Source organism: Pholcus phalangioides, unplaced genomic scaffold (genome assembly GCF_987345545.1).
Source record: "Pholcus phalangioides strain wild (caught in Gottingen) unplaced genomic scaffold, Ppha-v1.0 ptg000017l_1, whole genome shotgun sequence".
Lineage (NCBI taxonomy): Eukaryota > Metazoa > Arthropoda > Arachnida > Araneae > Pholcidae > Pholcus > Pholcus phalangioides.
Window position 1 is genome coordinate 60,728,398 of NW_028301610.1, and position 18,826 is coordinate 60,747,223.

Sequence of the window (18,826 nt, forward strand, 5' to 3'; positions counted from 1 at the left end):
CTCACTCACCTTCATTTGCATATTCTCTCTACTTTATACGATTTTTTTTTTGTCCTTATATTATTATTGGACCGAAAGAGAGAGTTTCTAAAGGACTTCGTTAATGGGGACGGCAAAACTTTTTGGGACACGTTGGCGGCGATGTTTGGCTCTTTTGGCTTCTTAATCGCTTATAACGACCTCGGTTGTGACGACATCTCGGCTTTAACGTCGATAATCAGAGGCGATTCCGGTCCCGAGATTCTTATAGCCCATAGTTTCTCAAACTTTTTGTTCCATCGCCCCCTTCTTCACAGGTTTTTTTCTCTCATCGCCCCCAACCCAAGTCAACTCATAGGATCCTATGTTATACCCGTAGCTTCTATCGCCCCCTGGGGACGGTATTGCCCACTTTGGGAAATACTGCTATAGCCCATACATGCTCAACTCGTGGCCCCTCGGGCTAAATGTGGAACTTGGAGTAATCTGATGTGGCCCGGCACCTCGAACCTAATTTTTGAAAAATAAACTAAGCGACGCATCACAGATCACTTGAGGGAGCCGTGGTATATTTGCAAATGATCCACAGCACATTTCCACACCGGAGTCTGTCTCTCTTTCTGTTTAAGTGGTCTGTAAATAATCAGTGTCACTTACGTTATCTGGGAAGGTGGAGCTTAATTTATTTTTACACAATTAGGTTTGAGGTAGCGGGCCACATCCGATGATCCCGAGGGACACATTTGACCCGCGGTTCAGCATGTATGCCATATACCGAGGTGCTCAACCTTTGAGAGAGTGCGGGCATCTTCATTGGTTTGGAAACATGTGGCGGACCACTCAAGTGATATTGAATCTGTGCCGCGGGTTACTTCTTTTATCTGTGAATGTAACGCGGGCCGCTGAAGTGATCTGGACACAAGGGTGGTCAACATTAAAGAGAGTGTGGGCCACTCCATAGGTATGAAGACGTATCGCAGGCCACTTAAGTTTGAGGTTCAGGCTAATATCGAGCCAAAATCTAATGTGAGATATTTGAATTCAAAAAATGGAGGCAATTGGGGAAAAACAGCATAAATGAGGGGGCATTTTCAGTTTGGTTTATGCTGTTCTTTCACAATTTTTCTCCGATTCTTTAATTCAAATATCTCAGCGAATATTGCACTTGAAAAAGTGGAATTTTTCTGTAGGCCTTCGGAGAGAAAGGGCAACAATTTCTTGATTGGAAATCAGAAGACAGAGGGACCGTATACAAATTTAGATTTTCTTATTTTGGGACACATTGTATTTTCACTCTCAAAACTTTTACAGGATAATTTCCGAGCACCATTTTAAGCATTTTTTAAACTGGAACCATACCTCTAGTCTAGAACGAACAGGTGATGAGTTAAAGGCCGAATTAGGACTTACAGGACACCCTGTACAAAAATTGTAAGAATCGTCCCGGAAGAAAAATGTCCCGTTTTTCTTCAACGAAGATTACCAGAAACCAGGATGAAAGTAATTTGCATAATTGATAAATTATATTACTGACTAATGATCACGTGCGTAATTGATCGACTTACGAGCGTAGGTGAAATGTAAGTTTCGAAAATGCTGTTTGAATCGTAAATGACCGACTTACGAACGTAGGTGAAATGTAGGTTTCCAAAATGCTATTCAAATCGTAACTGCCAGACTTACTAACGTAGGTGAAATTTAGGTTTCGAAAATGCTGTAAAACCAGGTATTTGTTTCTATTCTTCAGTGATTTTTTGCGGCCCCGGGATAAGTTTGGTTCCAAAGTCTGATTTCTTCTGGTGTTGGGATCCGTTATCAGCAGCCAAAATCCACACCTTGCGTATGATGACAGCAGCTTATCGGTGTTGGGCTATCGATAACGTAAGCCAACATGTCAACAACAACAACAGCAACAAATTCTTCACGCCAAAGGTATCGTAAATGGAATTTAGGCCCTTTTTTTTTGTGAGTGCGTGTGTGTCTTCTTTTGCCGAAAAATCGTCTAATCTCGTGACACTTGACGAGTGCCAAGACACTGATAACGAAAATTCAATGATTTCCCATAAAAATGATATTTTAATACAGGGTGGTCAGAAAGTTTCTCTGATGGTTTGAAAGGCCTATGAGGAAAAAAAAAACCCCACCCAAAAGCGGTGGAATTATTTTTCTGCTATCAGAGGCGGCTCTTGAGACCCGTACTGCCACACAGGGCCCCAAATCCGAGGTGGGATGGCGAAAAAAGTGTAATTATGACCAAAAACTTATTTATATCCATTCTAGGTGGGGCGCCAAAACCGAGGTTAAAGGGCGAAAAAATTATTTTAAAAAAGTGTTTCTTTTTTTGTTAGAATTCTTGAGATAAATTAGAGGGGTAGTCAGAGGTCCCGCACGGGTAGAGATTTTGCCTCGAGTCGCCCCGGCTCCAAAGCCAGATGGGTCTGCATAAAATTCTTGAAAAAGTCGCAAAATAAAGAGCGGAATATAAGAGTTTTCACAGCAATGTCTCCACTTGGCTAGTTTATTTCTCGCCAAAACGCGAGAAAGAAAGCCAATATCCCATCAGACCTGTTCCCTAGGCATTCTTTCTTGCGTTTTGGCGAGAACTTCGTGTAGGTTTGATAAATGTAGCTACCCAGTGTGACATACTCTTTATAACCGTGACGTTTTTGCATGGTTGCCAACTTCAATAAATTACATACATAGATTTTATGCAGATTCCAATAATCTACAAATAGAAAAGAGGGGTTGTTTTAAAAACAACGTAGTGAATTTTACAAACAGTAGGGCAAATACAAATACAACGCCACAACAGGCAAAATGCTCAACGAGGTGGCTGAGAAAAAAACTATAGTCATTACTATAGTCATATCATAACTGTAGTTAAAATCAAAATCATGCCAACAAAAAATTGGTCCGAAAACTGGTCATCTCACCAAAACTGGTCACTCTGGTCATCATTCGACAGTGGGGAGGTCGAATTGGCACTGGATGTTTGGGGGATATTTTGTTTGGTGGTGTTTTTTTTTCTTGCCAAAATGAAGCGTTTCTTCGTACGACAATGATGTCCCATATTTTACTTGACATCGGATCCATTTTTCCACATTATAGGTCCCTTTTGATTCCGCGCCTAGTCATAATAAATCCTTTTCAAGCCTTTACAAGCTCAAATCGTCCAATCCTTCGATTTTACCAATCTCGGACGCTTCACCCTTATCCAGGAACGGGACCCCTTTCTACTCATTGAATTGGTTTTTTTTCAGTAAATTTGTAGTGATCAAAAATTTTATAAATAAGATCGGTATCTAGAGCTAGAGTCCAGTGAGTCCAGTTCCCTCTTGTTCTGGGTCTACGCAGGACCATCCCAATATCATGCCCCCCCCCCCTTCCGGGTTAACTGGTGCTCTGGGAGGACCCGTGCATGGCTGGAAAAGTAACAGCTTACATTTTTGCACACTTAATACATCTAGTCTAAAATCATATAGCACTAGATGTCATCATCTACTCATACGCAAATGATGCTCTCGGGCCGTGCACGTAAGGGCACAAATGCGTTAAGTTCTATCAGCAGTTTTGCTGGATTCTTAAGGTACGTCCACACTCAGCAACAAGTTGAGCAACAAATCATGCAACTTGTTGAACAACATGTTGCGCAATACGTGCTGCGGGACTTTTTATGTAAGTGTTCTGCGACTTGTTGCTCAACTTTTCACAAAGTTGCAGAACATGTCCACACTTATATACAAAGTTTGTTTCTCAACTTGTTGCTGAATGTGGACGTACCTTTAGAGTAGTCACACCCTTTTCTTGAAAGCTTTGTTTCTTCACATCTGGATATTTTTTCATAGCTTCCCCGATACCCCCCCTCAACCACCTTTCATGGCTCCCTCCTACTTGATTCTTACCCGTGTGTCCCCCTCCCCAGAATAACCCAGGACTACACAAGGTCGAGAAACTACAATAATACATATGGTAATGTCGATATAGTGATATGGCTATTATGTCTTACCTGGTCAGGCGTCGACGAATTGTCCGAACTGTGACCAGTCGTATCGGGATTGCCTCTGCCACCATTGCCACCAGCACCACCGCTTCCACCACCGGCGCCACCACCATTGCCACTGCCGCCATTGCTGCTGTTGTTGTTGTCACCGAGATCACCCGGTTTGGAATCTCTTTCGTCGATGACCAAATCGATGGGCATCTTACCTTTCAGGCAACTGATATATCGTTGACAGAAGTTGTCGCATAACTCGTGCACCTGAAAAAAAAAATGGAAATTATCAATAACAAAAAATGAGACATCTCACACATGGTCGTATGTCGAACACCCAAAAAACCCAAACCCGACATGAGAATTCTCCCCGGTATGAAATAACTCTTCCTATAATTGGATATTGGAAAAGCATCGAAAAAAGGCAACTTGGTAAAAAAATTTAATCAAGTAAGACGGGAGAAAACGGGACAATTTTTTCCGGATAAAGCATTAAAAAATCGGAAATCGAAAATTCGGAGAATAGAAATGGCGGATCGATCTTCTCATTTTCTGAGAAGTTCTCGAAAACGTCAAGCTTTTCGGTGGCACGCGGCTGACCCGAAACTTGCCAAAAATGACAGACACGCGAAATAAGAGGAATGAGAAAAAAAAGGGACAAGGAGAAAGAGAGAGAGAGAGAATCGAAAAGCCAAATGTCAGTAGCTGTAAGGACATGACATCATTGACACATGGGAGGATATGGGGCACATGACACACACACACTGGAAAGCGAAAAGAACAGGAAAAGGCAAACGGACAAGGCGAAAAAGTTACTAACACAAGATGTTGGGAAGCTAAAACGGGAGGCTATAATTACGGGCATCGACTCACTTCTCACTATACTGGCGATGGATGATGGTGGTAGTAGTGATGTGGGGGGGGGGGGGAGATATAAGGATAGGGTAGGTGTCAAGAGTGCTTGTCACTCGTTTTTCCCGACGGAATGCAATAACAGAAAGTGGATGACAGTGGCAATGATATTGTAGCTGTCGAATACCTTCTCCTCCATCGACGGCGGCTTTTAACCTCTTCTGGTAGCCTTACCCGCCTCTCTGTACCGATATCTTGCACATTCTCCATCCTTCCACCATCGCTGCATGTACGAGATTGACCCATTTAAGATCGTTATAAATGACAAATCTCCATTTTTTCCAACTTCCCTTCCCCCCCATTCAGCAAAGAAAATATACACGACCAATTTTGGGAGCAAATTTCATTTCAATGGTTAACGGGTTTGAAAAACTTCACATTCTTTTTCAAACTATTCTCTGCGACACTTGAATGATATTTTGCGTTCATTTCAAGCCACTTCAAGAAGAAATTCTATAGCTCATCAACTGTTGGGCAATTCAAAATGCCATTTATCCCAAAAACATCACGTTTGCATTTATTTGCAAATCCCTTGTCATGAAGAGCTCCCATCTTGATTCAAGGAAATAACAGTCACAAAGGGGCCAGGAAGTAAGGTCTGAACTATAGGAGCACCAGAGATTGATGAGGCAAAATGGCCTTATTTCTGAGGCACGAGAAGCTGCAGAAATGGAAAAGGCCTTATAGTTCTGACGCAAGATACTGGTAAAGCAACAGAGACTGAAAAATCCTTAGTTCTGAGGCAATCAAGACCGAAAAGAGACCCTAATTCTGAGGCAACGACCCTACTACTGAACACAATTTCCAAGCAAACTTCGCGATGCTGAAGGGTAAGAACAGTAGCATATGTAGGATTTTCTCAAGGAGAAGGGGGGATATTGGTCTTTTTACTGCAAAAGAACTCTATAATCTCGCCTCAGGAACCTCTTTGCGTACTCCAGTCAAAAATAGAAGGTGGTCACAACAATGTGGCTCGACTGTGAATATTTTTTTGATTGGCACAACTACTGACACACAATACGGTAAATTATATTTCTCGCGTCATGGCTGAAACTTCCAATATCGACTCGGCTGAAGTCGAAAAAAACGCCCCATCGCATCATCTACATAATAATACAATCCCAAAGCGAAATAATAAAAAAATACATCAACAATGTATTGTCATGAAAGGGGTAATTTATTGTTTAAATACTCGAAGATTCAATTTTTTTAAGGGGGGCTTTAGAATTTGGATCTTCCCTTGTGAGAAAAAGTCCCTTTTTTTGACAAACCTTGTCATTGGGAACTAAATAAAAAAGAAACCGCTGTATTCAGAGTATTTTTTTTATTGTTGTATTCACTCGTCTATTGTATTTTGAATTTCTCCCTTATTTTGTTATGCAGATTTTTGGTGTGAAAAGAACGCCACGGGGAAGATACGAACCTAACAAAAAAATTGACTTTGCAGTGTACACATACTTAAAATTTAGATCTCGTATTCGACAGTATGTAGGCAATTATATAATCATATTTCACGGTTTGTTATATATACAGGGTGATTCTAAACTCATTTTACAAACTATATTCCTTTCAGAAACGAGCATTCATTTTTTGGAATTTTCAAAATGTTTTTGCGAATTTTTAGTACAAAGAAATGCATTAAAAACATAAATGTCAGAAAATCTTTATTTTTTCAAATCTTTCGATTAATTTTTTTGGGAAGAAATAATTCACTTCGTTCAAATTTCTTCAACCAAGATGATGCAATGTGTATTCATCTGCACGTGTAACTTTTTTCAGAATTTTATTGCTAAATTTTATGTAATAAATCACACTTTTGCAGGAGCCACTTTCTCGCGCGCGTGGAAACGATCTTAAAAACCTCCGGAAAGTTCAACTTCAAGTGCTGCCCTCTGATGAAAGAAGCTTTCCCCCCCCCCCCCTCCCAAAGTTAATATTCACCATATTTCCAACTCAAAACTTACACGATCCTACACAAGTCAAGCCCTGGGGTTAAAAGAAAAAATTCTACAGTGGCAAAAAGCACTTTTCGATAAAATTGTGCTGCAGTGAATTTTAATACAGTTTTTTTGATAGAAAGTTATCTCAAATTGGTGGAAACAATAAAAACATTTCGGACTATTCGAAAACATATTCGAAATAAGATTGCAAAAAATTCTATGAATGAAATGTTTTGTTATTTTCACAGTAATAATGATGATGACAGCTAGTAACGACGCAAATTATCAAATAAAATTTAAGGGACTACGTGGTGTCCTCGTGAGTTGCATTCAAATTTGTTGATGAACGTGTGAATATTTTTGAAATTTCTTTCAACATATATCATGCATAATCAGACGCATGTGGTAGACTAGAGATTTTGATTCATAACCTTAACAATATATGGCAGAATATCATATTGAAATTTTGTACCGATCAATCAAATATATTTATAAATATCAAATATATATATATAAAGTTTTCATCCACATAACTTGATATAAAAACGCAACACACTAAAGTAGGCGTAACTTCGGATCTAAAAAAGTGTCATATAAACAAAACAATACATGTTTTGGAATCGGAAAAAATGGAGTTTTCCTCAACCTAATGACTAGTGGACCAAAGGGTGTCTACAGGTAGACTTGATAATTTTGATTGTAATTAAACGGAAAATGTTTTTATTGTGTATTATTGTTAGTAATATTCTTATGGGTTCAAATAAAAAAATTAGAATTTCATACTTAGGGTAACCGTATCTAATCGAGGAATATACTGTAAATCGCAATGCTAAATATGGAGTAATTGGAAACAAAAAATGCAATTTACCGACAAATTTGCTGATTGTTAAAATTGCTGAAGAGTGGGGGAAATAAAGTACCGTGTGCAATAAATCACAGTAAACTAAAATTTACTTCATGAAAAAGTATTCGTCATGACTGATGACCATTTTGATTGAGAAAAATACGGGAAACTGAAACTAAGTACGGCAAAATACGAAAGCCAATTTTTTCCTTAAACATTGCCACAAGTTGGCAAAATCACAACAATTTTTGCAGAAATTGCTGCAAATTATGATTGAGTGGAAAATAAACTATTTCTGGAACTCGTAGTGAATTGAAATGTAGTTTCCGGAAAAAACGTTGATCCACATGGCAAATATGTGGCATAAGTATTTACAATACCTACATAATTATAATATAATTTACAAATCATGAAAGTCATCTTCATTCACCATTTCAAGTAAAGATTACAAATTCGAATAAGCTTCATTGAGAAAAACGGGACAATTGCATAAAGTCGAAACGTACAAAAATACAGGAATGTCCCGTAATATACGGTCACGCAACTCGTGCTGTAAGTTAGAGGTCCGTCGAATCACCTCAGATATTTTACCGGTCCTCGGGTTCGGAAAGGTTGAGAAACGCTGATACATAAAGACACAAAAAAAAAGTTCGGTTAACATTAGCTATTTGACAATCACTCGTTATAGCGAGATTCTCGTTATAACGGACTTTCACTGTACATTTTTTTTTGTAATATCTGACCACAAACTCACGCGATATTCGCATATAATTCGCATCATGATCGTCGAATGGTTGCATTTCCGCCTTAAACCTAACTAACCACCACGAGCACGTCCATGTCTTCGATCAAAAAAAAAATAGAGACCCTTTCATATCTAGAAGAGGAGGTCGGGGGCCCCCTTTAATCGCACCTCTTCTTATTCTTGTTACCAAGGACTTCTCGTAGAATTTGGTTTCTAGTCACGCACCTTCTTTTCCAGAGAGAGAGAGAGAGAACCATCTTTCCTCTACCTTATGTTCTCCTACACACACACCCAATCAACTAGGCTTTTTTTCGGAAAAGAAAATGCCGCAATTACATTCAATGTAAGGGACCAACAGGCCTATTACCATTCGACCTGTAATACTCTGCCGCTGCCAAACCAAGAGTAAAATAATAAAATAAAAAATATATATATATATAGAATAAGAACAATCAGTGTCCCGCCATAAGTTTCCGCCCGTAGCATGGAAACACGTTTGAATTCTCTACTTAATGTAAGGCTGTCAAGAATCCCGGGGCCCTCAAACTGCAATGGAAGTTGATGGGCTGGAGGATTATGCCATGCCAGCCTCAGCAAAAAAAAGCCTTTTTTTTCTTTTTTGCTATCCACAGAATGAGTGGGTAGAATCGGAGTTTTTTTTTCGGCTGATGTTGTTTGATGCTAATTTTGTGACTGTCACTCATGTGAGTTGTAGAACGCGCCTACTTGTCTGCCAGGCAGCTGCAAAAAATAACTTTTTTTTGAAATAAGTAAAAAGAACAAAAAAAATACTTGGGATAGATTTTACTTTATTTCTTTGCACTGAAGACGAGGCCAATGTCTTGGACGGAATCTTAAAAAAATATCGAACAACAAATTTTTTTTGTTTTTCCAAAATTTAAACGTTTAGAATCGATTTGTTTTGCTCAGCGGCAAGACAGGGTTTGAAGATTTTTTGCGGTCCTCTGTAACATATCCGTACATGCTCAACCCATGGCCCTTGGAGTCAATTGTTGTGGCCCGCGAAATCAAATCTAATTTTGTAAAAACGAACTGAACAGCGCAGGGATCACTTAGATGATCCACTTTTGCACATAACTTGAGTGGTTCGTGGCATATTTCCAGATCACCCAAGCGGCCCACGGTATACTTGCAAATCCCGTACACTTTTCCAAACCAATGAAGTGGCCCGCAATACTCGTATACGCTCAACCCATGCCTCACAGGCCAATCGTGGCCCTCGGAGTCATCTGATGTCACCCCGACCCCAAACCTAATTTTGTAAAAATAAGCTATAAGCAGCACATTTTTTTTATACATCATTTAAGCCATCACTTAAGCGATCTGGGAACGTGCCGCGAAACCCGAATATTTTTGAATGGATATTTTTTCAGCATTTCTGTGTGTAAATTCTGTAATAATGCATGAATTTATGGATGCCGATTCCCCTGCCCTACATAATGGATAAAATCTGGTCTAAAGGGGCTCGAAATGGTTAAGATGCCTCTGGCTTCGCTATAAATTTCTCACCGGGCCCCGCGTCTGGTAAAGACGGCCCTGATTATTATTAATTAAGAATGCTTTGTGAAAAGTTTTTCCCGTTTGAAAAGCTTTTTTTCCCCCCATCTTTTCCTACTCGAAGCCTTATATTATTCTTAAGTTGATAGCTATTATTTCTTGGTCAGGCTCTCTATATAACTATTATCTTATAGAAGTCCTTCAATTGATGAAGGGCTTTTTTCTGTACAAATAGCAACATTTGAGCCTTCCTGAAGAGGTTTCGTTGCAGCCCATGCCACCTCGAAACGTATTATTACGGACTCGACGATTACTGTCTTCTAAAAGCAACATGGTTTCCAACTTGGATTCCTCCTCCCAAATAATAGCAGTGGTTTGTTTTTCTGAAAAGACTCAAATTCTAGTCTTGTAGTTTCGACACCAAAAAGTTCCAAAATATCAACTTGAACACTTTTTTTTAAAAAAATGTGTACCTTTCTTATGGGGTGTGTTATTGAGTTAGTTGTTATTCAAGTGACACTACCTCGGTATTATTTGACCTTTAACAAGGTGACGCGTCACAGGTAGTAGTAGTGATGCATACAGAGGATGTATGTGTCGTGACTGATCAACCCGATGATGATGGATCGGACGTGGATTGAGATAAAAAAAAAACCTTCAATCGCTGGTGGGTAATTTACCGTCTTTTAAACGTGGAATGATAATATTAATGCCGATGCGGTTTTTGTTTCTATCCAAGGATTTTTTGTGTGAGAGTATTTTGGAATAGTTAAGAGCCACGGTTAAAACGACCTCGGTCGTTACGACACCTTGGCTATAACGTGAATAACTGGCGGTCCGGAGTGATTCCCATAGAGAATAATGTTAATGAACCTTGCTTAGAACGTCTATGAGAAGCAGCCAACTCGGATAACTACGAAGTTTTCGTTAATTTTCTTTCCCTAAGAAATTTCTAAGATTAGAGTCCGTGTATATTTAAATACACATGGTAAAAAAATCCCCTTTTCTCAATTTTTTGGTGTTTTAGAAAATACTTTTAGAGTTGCATTTCAGTACAAAAAACAGCTATATAAGTACAGTACTTTTTTTATTCCAGAAAGAGGCGATTCTCCTTGTTTGTGTCATTTTTTGAGAGCTCATTTATTAGCTTTTCAAGCTATTACAAACATGCCAGCACAGCGAAAAGTCGCCAGAACATAATTTTTCATCTTCAATATCTCGATAACTATTACATTTAAACATGATTTTTTTTTTTTGCAAATTAATTTTTGAAGTACGCCGACTGTAAAAAGTTTATTTCAAAATTTTTTAATGTATACGACCCTTTTAGAAGACTTGTGGCATTTTAAGAAATCGCATGTTATTTGAAAACTTTTTGTAATTGGAAGTCAACGGTTGCAGAGATATCAGCTGATCAAACAATTTGGGACAGCCTGTATAGCGGTAGTTTTCAAACTTTTGCCACCTATGGGTCCCCTAGAATTGTCTCGGAAAAAACGTTGGCATTGAATAAGCACACATCAATATGGATAGCTCAACGCGACGCACACTTTGAGAAGCACTTCCGTATAGACATTTGAATCCAATATTTCTAACTAGTCTGCTTTGCTCCAGATCTAACAACCTTCCACAGCATCTCATTTTGTTAATTCCAAACCGTCTCGCTGCTTCTCCGGGCTGCACCAGACCATAATTTTTGAGTCACATTAATGAGATTAGACTGCGTGTAGACGGACGGACATTCGTGTACGACAACTGCAATGTGATAGCGTCACGATAGCAATGTCTCCAAAATATGTTGGGTGAACTGCAACTAATCTGACGAACGAAAGGGGATGTTTAGACAAGCCCAAGTGGAACATAAAACACCGTAGCAATCGTGTCCTATCTCTAACCGTTTTCGAGTTATGGTGGGTAATGGATTATGGAAGGGAAATGTGTCAAGTCTGAAAAAAACCCAAATTTGTGAAGTTTTTGAAACACCTATACGCAAACTAGACACATGTTTAGGAAGAGCATAAAAAATCTTATAAGATGACACCATTTTAACCACTTTACGTTCAAGGACGTAATATTGCGTCCAAACGCCAGTAAAATAAATTAAGTTCTGGTTTCTTTCCTCTCTCTCCTCATAATTGTAACCTTATGGAAAAAGGTTAGCTTTTAGTAACCTTCGTTTATTTCTATACTTCTATTAGTGATTTTTTCCTTCCACTACATATAAGAGCGAAAGAGAAAAGGTAGGGTGAGGGTGAAAAGAAAAAAAATCTACTTCATACCTACTCTCTTATCTATTATACTGTTTTTTCATTTCATTTTTTTCCTTCTTTTCCCTTTTCTAACGTACGGTTAGGTTAGGACAAGATTACCATACTTATCGTCGATTCATCAAATAGAGATCATTGGAATTTCTTGCCAATAGCTTGTAAGCGAAAGGGTTAAGCAGAATATCTAGATTTATGGTGAGCTACAAGTGCTGAAAGATTGGCGAAGTGCAAAATCGAATTGTAATCGAAACTGTAATCGCCGCAAACACCCTTCTAGCTGTAATCGGTCAAATTTACCAAAAACTTGTTTATTCCACCAGCTTTCGAAAGAGCCTACATAAAACCATGTCGGTTTTCTAGTTCAGGAGTAATTCAGCCTTTTGTTTGCAATACATCACTGAAATCGGCGTTTGTCGAAGTAGACATTTTAGTAAATTTTGGCGACAATTCGATTTCGCACTTCGCCAATCTCCCAGCGCTTGAAGATCGCCATTAAATTCAAATATTCTGATAGAGGTAAGGACACTACCTCTGTACCTTATATGATTTCTTCTGCAAAATCAAACAGTCGCCAAAATCTGTAACCGCCGATTCCGAATTTTCGACGAATATCTACTTCAACAAACGCCAATTTCAGTGGCTAAATTTCTCCTGAACTAGAACACCGATATGGTTTATTGCAGACTCTTTCGAAAGCCGGTAGAATGGGCAAGTTTTTGGTAAAATTGACCAATTGTAGCTAGAAGGGTGTTTGCAGAATTAAGGATTACAGATTTTAGCAACAATTCGGTTTCGAGCTTCGCCAAACTTTCAGCGCTTGTAGCTCGCTATTAAATCCAGATATTCTGATAAAAAATGAAGTCACCTTATAGGAATTTTTCTATTCTTTCCAAATGCATGCTTATTTTCGTGAATGTCTCTCAGAAACTTCACAAATTTTGGTCTTTAACACTTGATCCATTATAGCTCGAAAACGGTTAGAGATAGGGCAGGGTTGCTATGGTGTTTTATGTTTCACTTGGGTTCGTCTATCACCTTCTGTTTTTTTTGGCAGATTAGTCGCAGTTCACCCTGTATATGTTTATTTATTTCATTCGTCGTATTCTTGTAATCAATTCTGATATGTAGTGAATGGGAAAATGTTTTAGAACGCGTATAGTTCTTTGTCTTTTTTTTAACATTACTAATAGGTCATTTAAAACGGAAATGAAGCAGTTACCCCCCCGTCGAGGCTCACTTATTAGCTGATAGAGACTTTGGGATAGCCTCATGCATATATTTTCCGCACCCGTGCCTTTGCGTGTCAATGAAAACGCAAACTACCAAAAATGAAACGCGACTTCCTTCAAATTGCGCAGCAGAAGCAGCACCATTACCAAAAAATAATAACAATAGTGAAGGAAAAAATAAAGAAAAAAAAACCAATGATATATCCATGTACTAAAAATTCTATTATACGTAAAATACATGCAAACACACAGACACACGAAAACTATTTCTTATAAACAGGAATACATGAACACACACGATTGCTACTGTAACAATGACTAAGAGATTGAAAAATTTATCTTATTATTTTGAAGATTTTTTTTCCCTTATTTAATATAATGTTATAAATGCAACCCAGCGCGTATTTAATGTTATGTACTGTATTTTGCGATATTTGGTTCGAAGTTTGACAATTATGATGATGAAAAGACAATGCGGGTAGATGCCAAATGCAGCCATAAAATGAGAAAAATACATCGAAAAGAGAGCTTGGTGCCTGATAATGGAATTTTCGGATTTTCCTTGATTTCCTATATAAATGCCACTTTAGTTTTATTTTAGGGTGCTGAAAGTAGCCAAAAATTATGAAAATGCATCAGAGAATACATGATTTTTTATGGTGGAAATTTTAGATATTTCCCCAGCTTTTAAAATGCAGCTAAAATTGAGAATAAAATGCATGAAAGGAATAACTTGGCGCCTGATACTGGCCTTTAAGGTTTCTTCCTTACTTTTCGAATGCCAAAATGAGAAAATGCATGTAAGAAATTTGATTGGTGATGACATTTTGGATAACTTCCGAGCTTTCCAAATGCAGCCAAAAATGAGAAAATGAATAGAAGGAAGAGAACTTGGTGTCTGTATCTCATGGTGTGGCATTTGGGAAACTTTCCAGCTTTCTATTAACCTAAATAATTCGAAAATCTAAATGTTTTTGACGCAAGTTGACAGTAAAAGAAGGCAATTGACAGTCTAGACTCGATCGCATGAATCAAATTCTATTGATCAAGAGTCGTTTTTCAGTTCCACCACATTAATAAAGATAAATTGTTAGTTAGATATCATGCGAAAGGAAATGGCGTAATTTTTTTTTCTGTGATCATATTTCAAGTCCCATAGTTTTCTAGCATATCGTCCCTTTTATGCTAGAAGCATGGATGTACAAATTTTTATCAGTTGATTGGATCACTTATTTTGCTATTTAAAGTTTTCCAGAAATGCGAATGTGTATCCCCTATTGAAACAATGTTGCAGAACATTTTAGGAAAATAACATCCATTGCATGGGTAGAGTCATTCAAATGTCATTTCCCCCCCCCCCCAAGGTCTTTTTCCCCAAAAAAAATTTGCACATTAATGTTTCTGGCATAACGGAGACGATATTTGATGCTAACTATGAATAAAATATATATATATATATTTTTTAAAAAACGCCAAATAAAATGAGACTAACTCTAACATTGGATATAACATATTCTGCCAGTTTTCTTATCTCATTTTTTTTTGTCTCAGGTCATAAAGGTATTGGTTCCACGAGTGCTTGACATCATTGGAAATATAGAAGTTATAGAAGTAACAAAAGGCGATGGAAAATGCCAATCCAAGTTCTGTGATGGTACATAATGAGAAGATCTGGATATAAGTTTCCCTTAAATGCCACAGAGTGACACTTTCAAAGTTCTCATCTCAACAGCTGGGATGTAGTTGTAAACATCTGAGACAACAGTTCTTCATTTTTCATTTTCTTCCAATAGTTGATGGGTGGACATACTGATACATTTCTCTAAGTCACGTAAAAACGTCAATCTTCTTAACATCAATCGACCGAAATTACTTCGAATCCATAGAAGAACGTAACTCAATCAATCACCGACGGAAACATAATCCATTCGGATTCGATTCATACTGCGGGCTTCTGTTGCCAGACATTAAAAATTATTCAATGATCCGATTCCTTTGATGACCAAACCTAGAAAATAAATAAAAACGATGAAATTTCGCACATTCAAAACAGCATATTCATGCATATACAGTATCATACATATAATATGTAATTTTACCGAGTACACAACTGAATAATGGATTAAATCTAAGGGCATCAAAATATTAATGACTTCGTTTTATGACGATTTCATTCCCAGAAGCTAAACTTTTGACCATTGCCTTCATTAGATAAATTCTCGACCATAGTGGAATATATTCCACTCAATGAAACAAAATAAAAATTAAAACTAAATTCTAATCTGAAAGCGAAAACTTCCGCGACCATCAACGATTGTCCACGGCCGCAGTCCGAAGATAAATCCTACTGTTTTAACCCCACGTAATTTCTATTTAGCGGGAACGTTGCCACAGAATGTCTAGAATAAACGGAGTAAATGTTCGAAATTGCACTAGTGGACGCATCCAACACGTGCTTTGAATACCATAGAGACTGCGGAGCAGCCATTAAAGTCTCACGTGGACATTGGACAAGTTTACGCGGAACGACGGAACATAAAACTCAATTTCGAGTTTGGGAATACGTCATTATTATTATCATTTACAGAAAACGTAAAATTAAAAATTCCTCTAACACACTCAAATAAATTATACTGTAATGTTAATATAATATTTAAAAAAAAGCAATGCTTACCTTTAACAAAAAAAATTTTTCGAGAATCTTCCAAGACTTGATGAAACATCTTCAGGAAAAAACGAGACGGTCTTGAGAAGAAAAAAAAACTAAAAATCTCGATAATATTAATGCGCATAATTACCTGCTTATAAGGTATCCGACTACGATTAAAACGTCATTTTGGAAGAAAATATCAATCATTTTTCATGAAAGCCCCATATCTTGCGATTCCAAAACAGGCCTTGTTTTGTTTGTATGACGCTTAGAACCGAAGTTACGTCCACTTTAGTGTTGCGTTTTTACGTACCGTAAGCAATCCGTGAATAAAAACTTTGAATGCATTTTTACGAAGACTGCTATTTTTGACATTTTACTTGAGTTTGAAACATGATTTCTATTGATTATACACTGCTCAAAACAATTAGGGGAAATGTAGTTTTCATTTGTGATTTTAAAAATTTTAATTGTAAAATAACTTAGATATTCACAAAAAGTTGTGCCACAAAAGTTAATCATTAAACTAAATTTGAACAAATTTAAATTAATGAATTTAATTAAATAATACATATTCCCTAATTGTTTTGAGCAGTGTATTATTACAATATTTTACTATGATATTTGGCCATTTATTGCTACGCTTTTGTACCAAAATCTACTAAGGTCTATCACATATATTTGTCTAATTACAGCAAGGATGCTCAACCTTTGGAAGAGTGCGGGCCACTTCATTGGTTTGAAAATGAGTCGCGGGCCACTTAAGCTGTAAATGTGCGCCAGGTGCCATGAGTGATCTATAAATGTGTCGCGAGCCACTTGAGTGATTGAGTGATGCGGAATTGTATCACGGATCACTCAATGAATGCTCTGTAAATATGTTGAGGGTCACTTAAGTGATATGTAAAAGTGCGGCGGGTCACTTAAGTAAATGTGCCGATAAATTCATTTTTATAAAATAAAGGTTAGAGATTGCGGACCACATCAGATAACTCCGAGTGTCACATTAGCCCGCGGGACATGGGTTGAGCATATATGAATTACAGTGTTTTATACATGATATGTACAGGGTTCCCAGCAAAACCGAGACCAAAACTCTGGAAGAAAAAATATAGTTCAAAATCTTAACCTATTCCAAATTTCCAATTTTTGTTTTTTCGAGTTTGTTTTTCCCCTCTTCACAGAATTCTTCCCGACTTTTATAAAATATTTGCATATTTCTATTTCTTTTGCCAAATATTTAACATTTTTCCTAACCATACTTCATTTCCCTGATTTTTTCTGACTTTCCAGGTCGCCGGGAACCCTGTATGTAGAATGAAATTTCAAAAAATTCATTCGCACATCAACAGATTTGGGTGTATCTTTATGAGCATATACAATCCTTTAAAACAAAACATTTCACTCATAGAATTATTTGCAATCATGCTTCAAATATTACATGAATTTTGTTTGAAATTGGACATATAAAAATGACTTTTTCATAGAAAATGACATGTAGTCCAAAATTTATCATTGTTTTCACCATTTTCAGACACTTTCTATCAAAAAATGTTATTGACGTTCACTCCATCACCATTTTAATGAAAAGTGACAAGAAAGGTAGTCAAATACCTTAATTTTTTACCCTTTACTTAGCAGTGTTGCTCTCAAAAGCAACACGTGGGTTTGTTATATTTTTCGAATAAAGGCATTTTATATTTTGAGCTCGTTTCAGCATTGATGCTTTTAAGCAACTCCTGAACATTCGATTTTTACTTGTGAGCTGTTCATGAAGTTGCAATTATCAGCAGAATGGTTCAAAGATATACGTCTCCTATTTCTTGACAAACCAAGCAAGAATGATTTTTGACCCTTGCATTTCAGAGGGCAATACCATTTGTGGAGGAGACATATTGTTGTGCATTTTCAACAATGATAGAACGTGAATTTTCAAACAATAAATGTGACATTTTTATACTATTCAAATCTACATAACTCATATAAATACAGTGTGCTCCACTGAAGTGTAACATCCTATATTTTTTTAAATATTGAAATTTTTTTTGTCATGTAATATTCCCCCATGTCAAGCATTCGGGATACCTCATTTGCATAATGCAGGGGTTCTAACTTAAAAATGATTCAACATATAAGGGAAACTGTTCAGTTCATGAAATTAAGCAAAAGATTGAGATTCCGTTGACTCAATCTTATTTAAAATTAAATTCCAAATTTTAAATACTAAAATTGAAAAAAAAATTTAATTTAATTTTGAATAAGATCTAGTCATTGAAATCTCAAACTTTTACTTCATTTCATGAACTGAACAGTTTCCTTCATATATTTTGAATCAATTTTTATTCAATCACATTGATTGCATTCTATTTTATCATGCGCGCAACCTGTTGTGCATTTTTTTTTTATTTACTTTTAATTTACTTTTTTTTTAATTTTTTACATTAAGTATTGCAGATATGTAAAATTTCATACGCCATAGGATAGGATATGCGATCGAAAATATGTGTAAAAAATTTGAAATAAATCAATGGTAAATGGTATTTTTGATGATATATATTAGAACTAGAGCATAGTTTTTCCACCATGTTCAAAGTATTATACCCTTAATACAGGGGGTCTTCACTTTATGGCCCGCGGGCCACATTTAGCCCTCAGAGCTTTCTGTCTTATTTTCAGAAAATGGTTGAAAACATTAAAAAATGATTAATTCTGGAATTGGTGAAAGAAATAATTCTAGAATAAATGATTCTC

At 37.1% G+C, this 18,826-nt stretch overlaps 1 protein-coding gene across 3 annotated transcripts in view; it reads right to left on the reverse strand.

Annotated features, from left to right (window-relative positions):
• The window catches only part of LOC149074200 (homeobox protein Meis1-like), a 264,678-nt gene that overhangs the window by 207,635 nt on the left and 38,217 nt on the right, over window positions 1-18,826 (reverse strand). For all 3 annotated transcript variants that reach the window (XM_089246885.1, XM_089246883.1, XM_089246884.1), the window contains exon 5: window positions 3,986-4,237. In XM_089246885.1, coding sequence (XP_089103011.1) covers window positions 3,986-4,237 — 252 coding nt within the window. The remainder of the gene's footprint in view (window positions 1-3,985; window positions 4,238-18,826) is intronic.